The sequence below is a fragment of the Pleurodeles waltl genome, chromosome 2_1 (genome assembly GCF_031143425.1).
Source record: "Pleurodeles waltl isolate 20211129_DDA chromosome 2_1, aPleWal1.hap1.20221129, whole genome shotgun sequence".
Lineage (NCBI taxonomy): Eukaryota > Metazoa > Chordata > Amphibia > Caudata > Salamandridae > Pleurodeles > Pleurodeles waltl.
Window position 1 is genome coordinate 201,342,026 of NC_090438.1, and position 18,300 is coordinate 201,360,325.

Sequence of the window (18,300 nt, forward strand, 5' to 3'; positions counted from 1 at the left end):
TCTGGGAGGCTGTGGTTGCTGCTGCACGCAATGTTGATGGTGAACAGATCAAAACACTGACAGAATCCATGGATGGCAGGCTTTTGAGTGTCCTTGCAAAGAAAGGTGGCTATATTGGTCACTGATTTGTTTTTGTTTTGTTTTTGAATGTCAGAAATGTATATTTGTGAATGTTGAGATGTTATATTGGTTTCACTGGTAATAATAAATAACTGAAATGGGTATATATATTTTTTTTGTTAAGTTGCCTAATAATTATGCACAGTAATAGTCACCTGCACACACAGATATCCCCCTAACATAGCTAAAACTAAAAACAAACTAAAAACTACTTCCAAAAATATTCAGCTTTGATATTAATGAGTTTTTTGGGTTCATTGAGAACATGGTTGTTGTTCAATAATAAAATTAATCCTCAAAAATACAACTTGCCTAATAATTCTGCACTCCCTGTACTTTCACTACATCTTTCACAGCTGGCGAAAGAACAACCGCAATGGGTACACATGGAACAGGCCTTGCTAAACTGTACGCGGGGGTAAGCCCCTTTATGGTGATGGGAAGTCTGGAACACACAACAGCGATCCAATGACGCAAGCTATGATAAAATCCTGGAAACGCGTTCACAAACTGCACAGAATGAACGCTCTTCTCCATGGCATACCCCGTTGTAGGGTAACACCAAGTTAAGGGCTGGGGGGAAGATTCTCGATTGGAGCGTATGACGTGCAGCTGCCATCACCCATCTGGACCAGGTCCTAACCAATGGACATTTGAAGTCCTTTGCCACGATCCGAGAGGAATATGATCTCACTGCTCAGCAAGCCTGGAGACTCGGATCCCACACTGTCTCGTCTGTAGCTTGGGACCACGCCCCGTGATCCATGCCATCCTCGCTGGTGTCCTCCTATCTTAGAACCTGGGGCCACTTTTGCTGAGTGATGTCTGGCATCCACGCCCTCTTGGTCCGCCACCTCTAATCCATACTCCTTCTCCATAACCTCAGACTCTCCTGGCAACTAAAGCTACAAATGGAATTTGACCAGGAAGACTGAGCAGACCTCCCAGAAGCCCACAATCGTGGAGCACGGGAAGCTGTTCTATGGATATTTAAAATGCTCCACAATTGGTATTGGACACCCGTTAAACTGAAGAAGGCGGGTGCCCTGCCTCATGCACAATGTTGGTGTTGCCCACACACACACTGACCTCTTGCATGTCCTGTGCGATTGTCCAGCAGTTATGCTCTACTGGGAAGCGGTAGGACGAATGTTGCGAGAAACACTGCCACTGCCAGACCTGCTGCCACGCTCATTAATATTTCTCCATGATCTCACAGGCTCCCCGGATTTGAGATGCCCCCAAACGCGTCTCCTTCACACAGCATTTGCCACAGCCAAAACTCTGTATTCCTAGACATTGGTGATCCCCAATACTCCCCACGCACGATGAATGGGTATCGGCAATATATCAAACAGTGTCGTACAAACGCGTAATTTATAACTTGCAGACATATTTGTCCACACATGGGCACCTTTTCTCCAGGATGAAGTAGACCCAGTGTGAACCGCCAGACCTTCATCATTATCCCCCTGCCCCTCCCTACGCCCAGCCTCAGCCACTCTACCCTTTGTTTCCTCCCCTCCTCGTTCACACACATACATACATACCCCTCACCCCCTCATAGTCGCTGTTCTTATCCTACCATGAGTCTTCAACCCTCTATCTGTTATCCCCCATCCCAAACCCTCTTTACTTATCACTCCCCAGTCTTTGTCTCGCTCCATCCCATATCCTCCTCTTCTTCTTCTTTCAGTACCTGCTACTGCGATCATATCCCATCTCCTCAGTATCATCTATGCCACCCCTGTGACATAAGGGCTCCACATTCATTACTGTGAGATTCTGTATTTTACTGTTTTCCATAGTGTCCCATTCTTTCTCATGATACTACTATCACTTTGCCAACATATCGAAACTCTACATAATAGGCTTTGGACCCCACTGCCTATTTCCCCAGCAGAACTTGCTCAAGGCCACCCTCTTCTGGCGATCTCCTACGACGGAACCCCCTTCTCCACCCTACCCTTACCTTGCCTTCCCCATGCTCTTTATCACCCTCATTAACAGAGATGACCTATTTGGAACACCGATGCTACTTCAGGTCTTTTAAACCCCATTGCCCTGATGCGTTAATGCATCAGCAGGACACATCCTCTAATGACCATTCGCACTGGGTGTTTGACCCAGAAGCTCCATCGCTCCCTCCATCCTGACTGGCTTTTCCCTTACTAGTAATGGCCTTCCTGGTTCTCCCACAGGGATGGGGATTCGTATCCTCTGATTGTATAAAAGGTTGAGTGTAATGTCTGTATACTTCAGTACTATGTATATACAATGTCCTGGATTTTTTTCTTTCAAAATCGCCACAAATGCTCATTTTGACCTTTGTGGTATTCTGTATTTTATGATCCTTCCTAATAACAAATTGTGAAAAAAAATACATATATCCCCCTTAAGTGTAACCTTTATCTGCCTACCAGCAACATTAACTCTCTACTGGAAAGAAGCCCACATTAATCTATGACTACTATGTAACTCATTAAAACTGTAGGACATGTAATTCCTCCTGCTCTTCCTCAAACCCTTGTAGTTCCAATATCATTGTGAAGAGTGACAGTTTTTTGTCACAAAACCTATTCTTTTGGCTCAGAACATGTGCACTGTAGGCTTCTGCAGTAACTGCTGACTCTTTAGGCCAAGAAGCATGAGTTTCAACCAAACATATGATTTTGCGCTTTCAAACTGTCATAGCTGACCCTTTTGTATGACAACTGTTTGTATTAAGGTCTTCTGCACTACTGTCGACGGTACAGTAATAAAAAGGTGTACTGAGGGGGCATCTCTGTTATTGCTATCACCAAACAGAAGACTGTGAAGGAGTAGTATACAAATGCCTCAAAGGGAAACTAGAAGAGTTAGGTCTGGAGGTTAAGTTACCATAGCAAGTAGGATTATTCATACTAATCATATGTACTCACTGCTCATGTTTGTGTATAGACAACATACTAATATCAACTACCTCTGCAGCCAACCTAAAAGGAGAAGATTGGAAGCCGGTGTCAGCCCATACCCAGTTGAAAAATATTAATTCACTTGGACTGGTGACATTTCATCAACGCCCTATGTAAGGACTCTGATGTTTAAGGAATTGAAAAGATCACATTTCTCAACATTTTGAGCAAAATAAAGAAGAAGCGCGCATAGCTGGTGTCTAGTTTGCAATGAACTTAGTATTTGGAGTCAAAGGCTATTGCAACACAATTGAAGGGGACAAGGTATTGGAGAAAGCGGAAGCCAAAACAAAGCATACATGATCTGGAGAAGCAACATAAATACGCCAACTAACTAATGGCATATAAAACGATGAAGGTGGTAAAAACACAGCTGGTCTCATTACTAAGGAGCAAGGTAGAGCACTTTACTGAGTTCCATTTGTCAGGAACAACCTATTTCCAGTTGCCTCTCTGAGGTACAGTTTCATTGCCCTTTTCCTACAGTTCTTAAAATTATTTTTCAGATTTAAGCGGGGCCCGTTTCATTTGCGGTTGGATAATTTTCCTTCTCACTTCCTACTAAATGCCATTTTAATTGCTGCCCTCCAATATGCCTTTGCTCTTGTTATATTTTAGAGGAATGTGGCCTCTTGTTTCTGAAGCTACCTAGATCTCTTAGGATAGACTTGCTTAGTCTCCAACTGACTGCTGTAAATATAGAAGAGAGATCCAGGGATGTGGTGGCAGCAGCTGTAATTAGACATTAGAAGTGTGACTTAACTTACTTTCCTTCACATGCTCTTCACAAACCATTTGGAAGAATGCAGCTTTTCCTTGTAAAAGTCTCACCTTATGAAAGTGTGATTAGTAAAGAAGAACTCACTCCTTTTTTTGGGGGTGGGGGGGGTGCAGGGGGAGGGGGGGGAGGTGAGGGGAGGTGGAAATCTCCATGAATACTCCACTTAATCATTTAACCATTTCTATTTTAGGGCAGTTGAGGTCGCTCTGGTGGCCACATTTTTCCAAAGATCGTGGCATTATTAGGCATGAAGGTCTTAAATTAGTGTAAATTGTACAGGCTTTCTAAAAACCTTCGGTGTAAATTTGGCCTGTCACGGATAATAGGTATATATTGAAAATGCAGTTACAGGAATATTATGGACTGCTGTAGGTTTCCAGAATGGGTTCCTTTACGATGAACATATTCACAGAATTGGGCTAGGCACTGATGACAGAAACCAGAACACATTGTCCCTTCATCCCTCTTGCTTATCAATGTAAACACTGGAAAATTATAGTCTGTGTACACGAAAACACATGTAGGGCTAGAAATAGCACTTTCAAAACCAGAATTGTGATGTGAGAAATCATGTCCTTGAAATCGTGAACTTAAGAGGTGCACACAGGGGGTTTGAGGCAAGGTAAATGGATGCATATGTGCGTGTGATGATCTGGCATGGGCAGCCTAGCAGTTGGCCCATCTGATCATATATGTCACCATAATGGACTCTGCAAGAAACAGGGTCATCGTGCTAGCGATCAGTTAAAAAGAAAATTGCAATGAGGTTGACACTCTGCAGTCACAGAGACCCCCTTTTCTTGAGTCATGCACAGGATTTAAATTGGTGGGTTGAGGTATACCTGAGCAGGGTGCCTTATCTGAGCCAGATACATGGATGCAGCCAGAACAACTATGGACATCACTTGGATTATAGGGAGGCAGACCCGAACCACACAACAAGACAAAGTTACTTTTGGACAGCCTTAGATCTGAGGAAAAATATGTGCATGCAGCACAGTTCGGAGGACAAAGGAGGAGAGGATCAGTTGCAAAGCCAGCAAGGAAACAGGTTTAGAGACATGAGCAGATGAAAGGATCCATTAAAGAACACCGGATTCCCACTGATTTAGGTCTGGTAGAAATTGTCATGCAGAACAGAGAGAAACATTTCCCGATGACCACATAATGTGACAATACTGGTGTTAAAAATGACATATTGGAAGATCAAGTGGCAGAGCGAGAGGAAAGGGGCTAGACAACTAAAACATATGTGTACACACAAACACATATATAATGTTTATCACATGTGCTGATTTTCACCAAACTTCCTCTTTTGCGCATGAAACAGTTTCCACTCACATTAATATAGCTTAATGTCAAGGAAAATGTGTTTGAATTGATTCAAACAAATAATATTTTGTTTTATCATGGAAAATGGCCTCAGTAACTCTTTTATGCTATGTTATTTGTTGTATAAAAGTCATAGAAAGTCCCCTTTGAATGCATAGGCTTAGACGCACAGAACTGTTATGTCAGTTCTTATGTGGTACCCTGGTTCCTTTCTTCAATCAATCAATCAATCATGGTTCTTCTAAAGCGTGGATAATCACCCTTTCAGGCCTCTAGGCGCTTGGGGGGATGGGGAGGTTCTGCAGGCTTGGTCACGTGCTGGATGGCCAGTTCAGTCGAAGAGCCAGGTCTTGAGGTCCTTCCTGAATTGAGGGGGAGAGGGAGATTGCCTGAGATGAAGAGAAAGCGAGAGTTCTAGATCTTCGCGGCAAGGTAGGAGAAGGATGATCCTCCAGCTGTGGTCTTGCGGATCTGTGTGATGAGGTCCAGGGCCAGGTGAGCAGAGCAGAGTTGTCTGGTGGGCGTGTGGAAGAAGAGACGGTGGTTAAGGTATGCAGTCTGATGTTGTGGAAGGCTTCGTAGGCATGCGTGAGAAGTTTGAAGGTGATTATTTTGTTGATCGGAAGCCAGTGGAGGTTTCTCAGGTGCCCGAAAATGTGGCTGAGGGGAGGGATGCCCAGGATGAGTCTGGCAGCAGTGTTTTGGATTCTTTGCATCTTCCTTTGGAGCTTCTGGGTGGTGCCTGCGTAGAGTGCATTGCCGTAGTCAAGCTTACTGCTGACAAGCGCCTGGGTGACTATCCTTCTGGATTCGACGGGGACCCACATGAAGACCTTTTGGAGGAGGTGGAGTATGTGGAAGCAGGAGGACGAGACAGTGTTGACTTGGTGGTTCATAGAGAGCGAGGAGTCAAGGATGATGCCGAGGTTGCATGCGTGGTCAGTCAGTGTGGGGGTGGGGTCCAAGTGCTGTGGGCCACCAGGAGTCGTCCCAGGAAGAGGGGGTGGGCCCAAAATGAGAACTTCTGTCTTGTCAGAGTTGAGCTTAAGGCAGTTGTCTTTAATCCAGGCAGTGACTCCTTTCATCCCATTGTAGAAGTTGGTCCGTACGTGAGGGAGAGGATCATCTCAGTGTTGTCAGCGTAGGAGGCGATGTTGAGTCCGTGGTTTCTGATGATGTTTGCTAGCGGGCCTTGTAGATGTTGAAGTGGGTGTGGCTCTGTGAGGAGCCTTGGGGAAGCCACAGCTGATCTCTGTAGGCCTGGATGTGAACGGTGGGAGCCTGACTCTCTGGGTTTGGGCGGTGAGGAAGGAGACGATCCACTGCAGGGCATTGCCGTGGATGCCGGCGTTGTGGAGTCTTGTGCAGAGGGTCTGGTGGGAGACGGTGTCAAAGGCGGCTGAGAGGTCCACAAGGATGAGGACTGCAGTTTCACCTCAGTCCAGGAGATTAAGGATGTCGTCTGTTGCGGTGAGGAGAGCAGTCTCAGTGCTGTGGTTGTGTCTGAAGCCGGATTGGGAGAGGTCCAGGATGTGGTTGGTCTCAATGAATTTGGTGGGTTGGGAGTTCATTGCTTTTTCAATGACTTCAGCCGGTAAGGGGAGCAGAGAGATGGGTCTGTAGTTCTTGAGGTACGACGGGTTTGCAAAGGGTTTCTTCAGCAGGGGGTGATCTCTGCCTGCTTCCAGTTTTCAGGGAACATGGTGGCCTCGATGGAACAGTTGATAGTGCAGCAGAGCTCAGGAGAGATGGTGTTGCTGGCTCGGATGAAGAGGTGGTGGGAACAGAAGTCCGAGCGGACTCCGGAGAGGACGGTCTTCATGGTCCATCGGGTGTCGTCGGTGGTGAGGGTGGACCAGTTGGTCAGGGTTGGCTGTGATGATGGAGATCTTACGGTGGAGGAGATGGCGAGGTTTTCGCAGAGGACTTTTGATGGGGGGTATGTCCGCGGTCCTTGGTTTTAGAGAGTTTGGTCCTTGTCTCATACATATCAACTGGGAACAAAGAAGGGTGCATATAAGTGTATCTTTCACTGGAGCAGAGAATAGGTGAAGAGTCATGTGGTCCACGCACTAACATCTTCCTAGGCACATGGACTGGATCAGACCAAGGGCGACTGGTGTTGAAGGGCAAAAGGGGCGTTGACCTGTCACCCTCTGGGGAGAGGCAAGAACAGGTAAATTAGCACAACAGATGAAAATCACTGCTCTAAAACAATGTGCTCAATTTCCTAGGTGAACGCTAGTGAACTTTGCTGATGTCCTACTGCGCAAGTGCCAGCCAGGCGAGGCTTTCTTCAAACTGCTAGCACAAGCTACAGCAGGGATATCATAGGAAAAGGAGTGCTAAATTAGAAAGCCATGGATCCAGTTGCTTTTGGGGCGCATAAACAATGGCCCAGGGAAGAGGTGGCAAAGTTCCATTCACTTCAATGGCTGGGGGGTGGGGCAGGCCAATGAGGGCACGGAGGGAGTGGGTGGCAACAATCATCAAATAGGGGCAGACTGCAGGAGGGGGCAGGGGCTGCTCTCCCTGCAGTAATACTTGTTTAGTACTGCATTTGGTTTCACTGTGAAAGAAAATATTATGGAGCTGAGCACAACAGAGCGCTTCTTGTGACTGTAGAGGCCCAAGAGAAGGAAGGGACCAGCTGCGGACAACAACTGCACTAGTGGACTAAAAAGTAAATATGTGGTTAAGTTTATGCTTAAGGGTCATTGTGAACTCCCCCTGCTTTAGCAGCCACAGTGGGATGGGGTTTTTGATGGGCCTCTTCTGTCTGCAGCTCGGCATACAAAGGCACATAATTAAGTTGGGAAGGTGAAATGGTGGATAAATGCATGGATTAATGAGTGAAATGATGGACATAAGAATGGATGAGTGAAAGAGAGAGGGTGTATGAGTGGATGGATGGACGGATGGATGGATGGAGTGAAATGATAGCTTGATGAATTATGACAGAAGGAATGGATGGAAAAATGAGGAAAAGGACTGATGGATGAGTGGAAGGGTAAATGGATGGACAAGTGGATGGATGGAGTGAAAGATTGGATTGGTGAGCAACAGGATGGGTGAGCGAAAGGATGTATGTAAAGATGGATGAGTAAAACAATGGATAGATGGGTGAAAGGCAGGATAGATGGACGTCTGGATGATAGGATGGAGGGATGAGTGAAAGGGTGAATTAATGGATGGATGAGTGAGTGAAAGGATGGAAGTGAATGAAAAGATAAATGGAAGGATAGATGGATGGGAAAAAGGGTGGATGGATGGGTTTAGGGATAGAAGGCTGAGTGAAAGGGTGGAGAGATGGATGAGCCAAAGGGAAGATGATGGATTGAGTGAAAGAATGGATGATGGAACGAAAGGGTGGATGGATGAGTGAAAGGATGGATGATTGAAAGGATGGATAGATAAATGGATGAAAAGGGGAAGGATAAGTGAAAGGATGGATGACTGAGTGGATGGATTGGTTTGATGGACAGGTGTCCCTGGATCAGTGGCATCTCTCTTTTATGGGCTCCACAGCTACACTACACCCTCCTTGTTTTGTGATCCAATTATATTGTATCAAGAGTGAATAATTATTCACTCCTGATATAATAAAAATAAAATATAGACCCACTTCGGGTCCAGTAACCAACTAAGGCAGCTAGTGATATTGTTTGATTGCTGACACAGGTGCATGAAGGTGCCTGCAACAGCCTTCAGAGGGACTGACCAAAGCAAGTGAAATCCCAGCTCAGTGAGCATGTCTGTGTGACTATGGTTGTGAGTTAAAGTAAGAGAGAATCAGTGAAGGAGTGAGGCAGAGTGAGTGAGAATGAGTGACAGTAAGGACGAGTATGTGTGAGCATAAATGTGAGTGAGTGAGGGAGAATGACAGTGTAACTGTGTGTGAGACTGAGTGAGTCACAATAAGACTGAGTAATTCAGAATGAGTGAGTCAGAGTGGGTCAGAGTAGAATGAGTGAGAGTGTGAATTAGTGAGACCGAGTGAAACTGAGTGAGACACTAAACTTAGTACAAGAAAGTGTTAGCAAACCCTTCAAGAAAAATATCTTTGAAATTCGAGCCAAGGATTACTCCCCACCACCTTTAAAGGTCACCAGCTGCCAGAGAACTACATGGCAATAGACTAGGCATATTTAAACAATCGGAGGTCAAAATATTGAGGTTTAAATTCAGAAAATCAAAATATTGTGAAAGTAGGTGCATATGGATAAGAATAAATGAACAATTTTGAACTCTTCATCTCCCCCTCACTGAGCATGTATGTTTGTCCGGCCGTCTCGGGCCGGCCAAACACATATGAACAAAGGGCTCTCTCCAGCCCAGCAACCGACAGCCTGCACAGGCTTCCAAGTCTGCCTGGGAGCACCCTGGCTGGGCGCTCCCAGCCAATCCTGACGCTGCTCTTAGCAGCATCAGGATTGGCTGCAGAGCAGGCTGGGATCCTGTGCCTGCACAAAGACGATGGCGGAGTGGCGTGACGGCGAAGAAGTAAGTGTTTTTTTTCTGCCCGCCCCTTCTGCACCCGCCACTGATCGCTGGGTCACACATAAGAATAACCGATTTGAGGCTGTCTGTAGAGGAGCAGACCCTCTTTCCACTTTACTTGCACAACTGGAATCATGGGTGCTATGGTAAAGGGTCAAGGCCTACTTTCTTGTAAGGCACCCATCCGTCCCGTAGAAATGAATGCACCTCTCTTTACCACGTCTGGAAAGCATCTGATAGAGGTCAGCTGTTGAGCTGGAATCCGAGAAGATTCTTCCACACTGACTGAAAGGGCTGGACAGTACAATACCGATGTCACCTGTTTTGACGAACTGAGAGGTGACAATGCATGACTATAAAGTAATAAAACACTAAAAACTAGGGTTGAGGTGTGAGAAGACAAATATTATGAATAAACCAACTTGTCAAACAGGAATTAAGGCTAATTAACAAAAGTATCAAGCTCGAGAGGTTAAAATACCCATCTGCAACTAGATGATACGGGAGACTAAAAAATTATAGAGTTATTCTTCAACTGAGGGTATATTTTGTGCAGAGGTTGTGTTGACAAAGAAGTGTCAATCCTCCAGCAGTAGATGCGATGAGAATAATTACATTTGTGGCACTCAGTTGTTTGGCAGGAGGCCAAAGCGCCTATTAGGTTTCATTAGTGCAGTTATTCAAAGGTACAGCTGTACGTTACCCCATTTAATAGAGTAGGCACCCGGGGATGCAGGAGTCCGCTTGGACATTATTGCTATCATTCTCGACCTCTTGCATACCCTTACCTTGTTTGTGTCAGCAACACTGTTCTGCCTCGCATCAAAGATGATGAGCTTGTGTGACTGGGCATTGGCATCCATTATAGTCTGCAAGAACTTTTCATCCTCTTTGCAGCGCTTGTCATTTGGACCTACCAGAGGCTGACTGCAGCGAGTGATTGTTGCCTGACTTTCAGGATGAATCCAAGACAGCACCTGAAGGGGGAATGATAAAAAAAACACACTTGCATCGGTTTAGCTATGAAGAGTGAAAAACTAAATATTAAATTATGTCATGTCGGATTTTCCACTAACCCGGCACTTGTTTATTGCCTTTCTTAATCAAGGTCTTTCACATATCTTTCACCTAAGAACACTTAAACAGAAACATATTTGTGTGATATCGGTTTTATACAGCGGGTTATTATGTGTATGTGTTAAACAGGTTTTATGTTGTAATTCAGACATCTTCTGTGCTATACAAGTGCCCATTCGTTTGCAAACACGTCAAGGAGTGATTTGAGATCGGGTAAGGGAGAGTACACTTGTCATACACATGGAGGGCAGCTGGAGCCCAGCTCCAGAGTCAAAAGGTTTCTGCCTCTGCTTTCCCGGAATAAGGACATCCACAACATTTACAGAAAACGTGAAGTGCGCTAAAGCCGGATACTTACATGTACATATGTGAATTTATCAGCAGGTGGAATGTTCTCCATCTGCAAGTGTGAGCGCAATGCATTTCGCCACAACCAATCAACTCTCCCACCCAACATGTCCCGTACTCCTGTAGAGTTTGGAGGTGTTCTCTCCCCACCGCCTCCCGGAAAACCACTATTTCTTTTTCTGACAGAGGCACAGTTACTGTGTTTCCAGGACGGGGTCATGAGATTAGCTAAATTAATTTTTCATGCTTCCATACCGAGGCCATCCAGAATCAAATCCCTAAAGCTAACTTGGTAAAGCGGTAATTTCGCAACTTTAGTAGATTTTCCACATTCTTAAAGGCATGTTGGTACCCTACAATTCCACCTATCCTGGGTCTGCATATCAGGATTTGGATTTTATGTTTACAAAATGCATATTTTAACTCTATGTTCAGCTTAGTTGTGCAAACTGCTTTTGTAAAACAAGCCCATTGTTATATGGGAAATCAACTAACAATACAGCAACAATCAAATTTGAGTTCTAGGATTTGACACAGACAAAGGACGACCCTGAATCTAGGCCAAGTAAACTTGCAGTGTGTAGCAAGGCACCACTGTGCCTGGCCTTCGACTTTGTGCAGGATGGGTTGGTCACAGGGCCACATCACCCCGTGGGCAGTCAACCACACTGGCAGTGTGGAGCAGGGGGTTGCCAAGAGGTACTAGATGGCCGGTAGGCCCTGATCCCAACCTGCTGCATGCGGACAAACCCATGTGTGGCCATTGGCCAAGTACAGCAGAAGTGCACTGAATATTTTTCTCATTTTTAGGATGCAATAGGTCTGGTTGTCAAAGACCTATTGTGGGCCTACCAGAAACCTACAGGGGCTGACAGCCCGCCCATTAGTTACCATTGGCTGGCTTCATTGTCACTCATTTGCTTGATTATTGCATGGCTTATCCTAGCCCCTTAGGACTTACCTTGACCATGCAAGGCCTTTTTGGACACAGCCTCGCTCCTCTCCTTCCTGTTGATCTCTGTCTCGCTCTCTCACTCATCCACTCAGGTCTGTTTGCAGTTGCCACTTAATTGTCTTTTCTATATCTTTTTGTACCTTTATCTTTGTCTTATTTTCAACCTTTTGCCTCTGCTTTGACTTCGTTCATGAGTCGCGTGTTACTACTGTTTACCACTGTGCGTTTCTGTTCTGCCTTTCTACATTGTCCTTCCCTTATTCATGACCTTTGCGCCCCCCTTTTGATTGCAGTTTTGTTTTCGGTCTTCATCTCATTGTCTATTCCATCTTTTTTTGAGCCTTTCACTTTGCCTTTGCACGAATTTCAACCTTCTGTTTTTGTCCTGACTCCCATTTTGCGCACAGTTTTCTGCAGTGCCGTTCTGCTTTGCTTTTATTCTTTTTTTTGCCACTTTTCTGTCCCTTTCTCTCTCAGCTTGCTATTTTAGTACTTTTTGCTCTTTTTAGTCACTTTTTCATTGACCTTTACTCTGCTTCTTGTGTACTTTCCCCCAAATGGAACCTTCCTTTCTGCCCCAACTGCCTCCCCGCACACTTCTTACCTCCTTGCTCTCCTTATTTCCCACCTCCCTCCCAGACCCACCCACTCCCTACTGCTCGCCTTCCCCCTCCTAGAACTACTAAATGGCGGCCCCAGCACGTCAAAGGCAAGCCCTTCGGCCCTTGGATAGAGCCCAGCACCAGGAACAGTGGTCCTGCCCACTGACACCCCCCACCCACCCAACTACTACCTTGCTACACGCCCTCAACACCGGCTGCCAGACTGCACAGCTTGAAGGGTGCCTTCACTTGTGTCTCCTGAAGGTTTTCATGCACCCTCTCACACACTACACTCACCACTCTCCTGAGCAAACAGCACCAAGCACCGCACCACCACACTCACACACACATGCCCTCACCCACCCAGCACCCCACGTTTGCATGCTCACTTCTCAACACCTGCTCACTAAATACTCCACAAACATATGTGATTAGGCAGGACTATTAGCACTAGCCCAAAGGCTGTCACCATCATTTTCAAGGACTCCATCAGCTGCACCATCTCCATGTACACTTCAAGCAGGCATTTGGCACATCTCATATTCAAGCTACACATTACAGCCAGCTTCATTCTGGGCAGAACCCTTGTATTCAGACTACCTAGACCCTGCACAAACTTCGCTAGTGACATCACAGACTTCACTGCACTCTTCATCATCGACTCCAGCACATTCATTCTTCTCAGGGACCTGATGTTCCACCTGTAAGACCGCACCAACCCTAGCTCTACAGCCCTTCTAGAAAACTTCAGAAACCTCTGTCTCACCAGGTATGTTATTGAACCCATGTACACCACCAGACACCGCCTGAAATGGGCATTCACCTTTTTCAGCAACACTGTAGTCAATAAGCCATCACCAATCACCTAGACAGACCACACTCTCATGAGATTTAGCATCCTGGAACTGCACCACCACTAACCCACAACCAACAGACCTGCACACCAGAGTTGGAAAAACATTCTAGAGGAAGACTGGACTACCGTACCCTAAGAGCAATGGCCCGAACACTCGACTCCATCAACCTACCAGTTTCAACAACTGCATTACCAGATGCTCCTACTCTGTGGAACCCCCAAAAAGCACAACAAAACAGCAAAACAGCAAGAGGTTGAACACAAGCCACATGGAAGCATGGTAGTAAAGCAGCACTGCAAACGCCCGGAGAGCAAATTAAGTTTGAGCCAAGACACAGCACACAAAGACACTTTCCAATTCGCCTTAAGTTGCAACTATCAACAGATTCGGAACACCAAGCAAATAGCCCTCTCAAACTGCATAGACATGGGCACCAACAGCAGATAAAAATTCTTCACTTTTGTTAATGATTTCACCACGCCTGCAGCTACATCCAACAGCATTACCCCTTCTAAAGATCTCTGCAACAAAGTCTCGGAATTCTGCTAGAAGATCACGTCCATAAACAGCAACTTCGAACCTCTACTGGAGTCAGTCGCCCTCGCAACCAGACTTCCCATCTGATTTGAAGAACGGACCCTTGCGTCGTGGCCCACCTTCACCCAATCAAGATAGCTGCTACCATGAAGTTCATCCAACTCCGGGGCCTCGTCTGACCCTGCCTTCACCAAAAGACTCCAGTCCTTCAGCGCAGCTCTCACACCCAACAACTCCTTCACTTCAGCAACCTGACACACACTTCGAAATATGCCACAGTCATTTCTCTAGACAGAGGGGACACAGCAGCCTTTATCCTCCTGGGCTTCTCAGGAGCATTTGACATGTTATCCCACATCATTCTCATCTGATGCTTCCACAAGATTGGCATCCTGATGGATTTACTCCTTCCTGACGAACTGAACACAAGCATTCAGCCTGGCCATGTACTCCTCGGAAGCCCACAAAGTCATACTCTCCCTCTCAGACAACATCTCCAAAACAAGGAAGAAGTTTACCATCCCATGACTGAAGTCACCAATTGGATGAAGTCCTGAAGCCCAACACTGTTCAAGTTCAAGCTGACAAGACATAAGAGTGATTTTTGTCAAGTGCACCTCACCATGGGAATCTACCTGGTTGCTGGACCAACCCTGGACCCACACACACTTCCAGCACCTACGCCAGGCACCTTGGGATCATCACAGACAGCAATCAGGACATGACTGCACAAATCAACACAGTCACAGCATCCTGCTACTACACACTGAAAATGGTGAGGAAATTCTTAATAAAGCTCCCTAGTAAGACCCTTAAGACCGTCACAAATGCCCTCATCACCGGCAAGCTGGACTACAGGTACATCCTCAACGCCAGAATCAACAAACAACTCACCACCTCCCCTTCTTCATGGCGGCCGCACGCTGGAGGAGCACCAGAGGCAAGCACGTCTGCGCCTGGACTGTGCCCGGACTGCGCCCAGCGCCTGTTCCCCTGCTCCGCGCATCTCCCACGCCTCCAGATGCCACCACTGCAGAGCTCCACACACTCAACCTCCGCCGGGCCACCGCCTGCGCCCAGGCCACCCCCAGGCACACCCACGGACCCTCTGCCTGCCACTCGTGCCGTTTCTTCTGCAATCAAGCCACCAAGCACCACAACAACGCCAGACACCCCAACCATCTCAGCTGCATCCTCCTCAACACTCGCTCCGTCCACAAGCACGCCATCGAGCTCTGGGACCTACCCACGTCATCCTCTCCTGACATCGCCTTCCTCACTGAAACATAGATGAACCCCTCATCAGAACCAGACATCGCCATAGCCATCCATGAGGGCTACAAGATCACCCAAAATCGACCGTATCAACAAACCAGGAGGAGGAATCACCATAGTCTACAGAAGCTCCATCAAGATCTCCACCAACACCAACAACTCCCTGGCTTCCGCAGAACACCTGCATTTTCAGATACACATCAACACCAACACCACCCTGAGAGGAACCCTCGTCTAAAGACCACCAGGCCCCCACCCCCAATTCTGCGACACCATCGCCGACACGATCAGCTCCCACGCCCTCACCTCCTCAGACAACCTGCTCCTCGGCGACCTAAATTTCCACCTGGAGAACACCAGTGACTGCAACTCCGCTGCCCTACTGGACAATCTCGCCAACCTCGGCCTCAAGCAACTGGTCACCTCGCCCACCCACTCAGCCGGGCACACGCTAGACGCCATCTTCTCGTCCAGCAGCCACATCACCTTCACTCACACCACCGAACTCCATTGGACTGACCACCACTGCGTTCATTTTTCCTTCCTGAAGCCCACCACCCACCACCAACAGGCATCAGATACTTCACCACAAGTGGAACAAGATCTCCAAGGAACAGCTGATCTCCAACCTTGCCCAATCCCTACCACCCAAAAACAATGACCCCAACACCGCCGCCCTCAACCTCAAACAATGGCTTGACCACTCCGCCAACATCCTCGCTCCACTCAAGAAAACAAAAAACACCCGCGTCAACAAGAAAGCTCCCTGGTTCACCGCAGACCTTCAGGCCTCCAAACGAGAATGCCAGAAAGCTGAGAAAACCTGGCGCCAAGAACAATCAGAGAGCAACTTCACCGCCCTCAAATCAGCCATGCGCAAACACCACCAGCTCATCCAGACAACCAAAAGATCTTTCTACAAAGAACGGACAGATAACAACACACAGCAATAGCTATTCAACGTCATCAAGGAACTCATCAACCCCAAGTCCTGATCCACCGACCCTCCCCACTCACAAGACCTCTGCGACTACCTCTCCATCTTCTTCCACCGCAAGATCACAGACATACATGGAAGCTTTGCAACGCCGTCCCCCACCACCACCACCACTGACCTGGTCGACCCCATCGCACCCTGCTGCACCAACGTACTGAGCGCCTGGACCCCCACCAACGATGTGGAAACCACCAAAACCATGAGCACCATCCACTCAGGCTCCCCCGCAGACCCCTGCCCTCACCATGTCTTCAATAAAGCCAGTCAAATCATCGCTCCCCAGCTCCGGACCTTCATCAACAGCTCCTTCGAGACTGCCATTTTCCTGGATATCTGGAAACACGCCGAAGTCAACGCCTTGCTCAAAAAGCCCAAAGCCGACCCTGAGGACCTAAAAAACTACCGATCTCCCTACTCCCCTTCCCCGCGAAGGTCATAGAGAAAAGATAGTCAACAACCAACTTTCCCGCTTCCTGGAGGACAACAGCCTACTCGACTTCTCCCAGTCTGGATTCCGCAAAAACCACAGCACAGAGACTGCCCTCATCGCCTGCACCGACGACATCAGGACCAGGCTCGACAAAGGTGAAACTGTTGCCCTCATCCTCCTTGACCTCTCCGCAGCCTTCATCACCGTATGTCACCAAACCCTTCGCACACGCCTCTTCGATGCCGGAATTCTCCAGAGCCCTCACTCAGCTCCACCCTCTTCAATATCTACATGGCTCCGCTCGCCAACAACGTCAGATCCCACAACCTTAACATAATTTCCTATGCAGACGACACTCAGCTCATCCTCTCCCTCACGAGGAACCCCGCAAATGACAAGAACAACCTCCACACCGGACTCCTCGCCATCGCCAACTGGATGACAGCAAGCCACCTCAAGGTGAACTCAGAAAAAAACGAGATCATCATCTTTGGCCCCATCAAGTCAGCATGGGACGACTCCTGGTGGTCGGCCACCCTGGGGTCACCCCCCCACGCCCACCACCCACGCACGCAATCTAGGCTTCATACTTCACTCTCCATGACCCAGCAAGTCAACGCCATCTCATCCTCATGCTTCAACACCATTCAAATGCTCTGCAAGACCTTCAGGTGGATTCCCGTGGAAACCAGAAGAACGGTCACCCATGCCCTGGTTCGCAGCAGGCTGGACTATGGCAACACCCTCCACGTGGGAACAACGGCCAAGCTCCAGAAAAAACTCCAGCGCATCCAGAACGCCTCAGCACGTCTCATCCTCAACCTTCCTCGCCACAAACACATCTCTGCCCACCTCAGAGCCCTCCACTGGCTACCCGTCAACAAAAGGATCGTCTTCAAAATCCTAATTCACACTCACAAAGCTCTCCACGACACCGGACAGGCCTACCTCAACGATCGACTTACCTTCCACAACCCGTCACGCCAGCTCCGCTCCACCAACCTCGCCCTCGCAACAGTCCCTCGCATTCACCGTACCACAACCTGCGGCAGATCCTTCTCCCTTCTCGCCACCAAAACCTGGAACACCCTCCCCGCTAACCTACGTAAGACCCAGGACCTCCTGACCTTCAGGAAGCGCCTCAAGACCTTCCGGATGTGTAGCGCGCTCAACAAATTAATTGATTGATTGACCAGAAGACTACAAACCATCCAGGTCTCAACAGCTAGATTCACTTTCAACATCCAGTGAAGAAAACAAATCAAACTACATCTCAGAGAGCTCCACTGGCTCCCAATACAGAAACGAACGCAGTTAAAGCTCGTAACTCCACCTTCAAAACTCTACGCAACCTAGGTCCATTTACTTGATCAGCTGCATCGCTTCCCACTACCCTACTATACACCTCCGCTCAGCTAGGGCTCTTTCTCAGAAACACACCATGCATACACAAGATCAGATCCAGAGGTCAGGCCTTTTCCTATATTGCTCCTAAAGCCTGAAACAACCTTCCTCTTCCCATCTGACTCTCCTCC

The 18,300-nt window shown here is 47.5% G+C and overlaps 1 protein-coding gene across 3 annotated transcripts in view; it reads right to left on the bottom strand.

Annotated features, from left to right (window-relative positions):
* Positions 1 to 18,300, bottom strand: part of MTMR1 (myotubularin related protein 1) — a 403,694-nt gene that overhangs the window by 152,865 nt on the left and 232,529 nt on the right. For all 3 annotated transcript variants that reach the window (XM_069212405.1, XM_069212404.1, XM_069212403.1), the window contains one exon: positions 10,476 to 10,664. In XM_069212405.1, the coding sequence (XP_069068506.1) occupies positions 10,476 to 10,664 (189 nt within the window). The remainder of the gene's footprint in view (positions 1 to 10,475; positions 10,665 to 18,300) is intronic.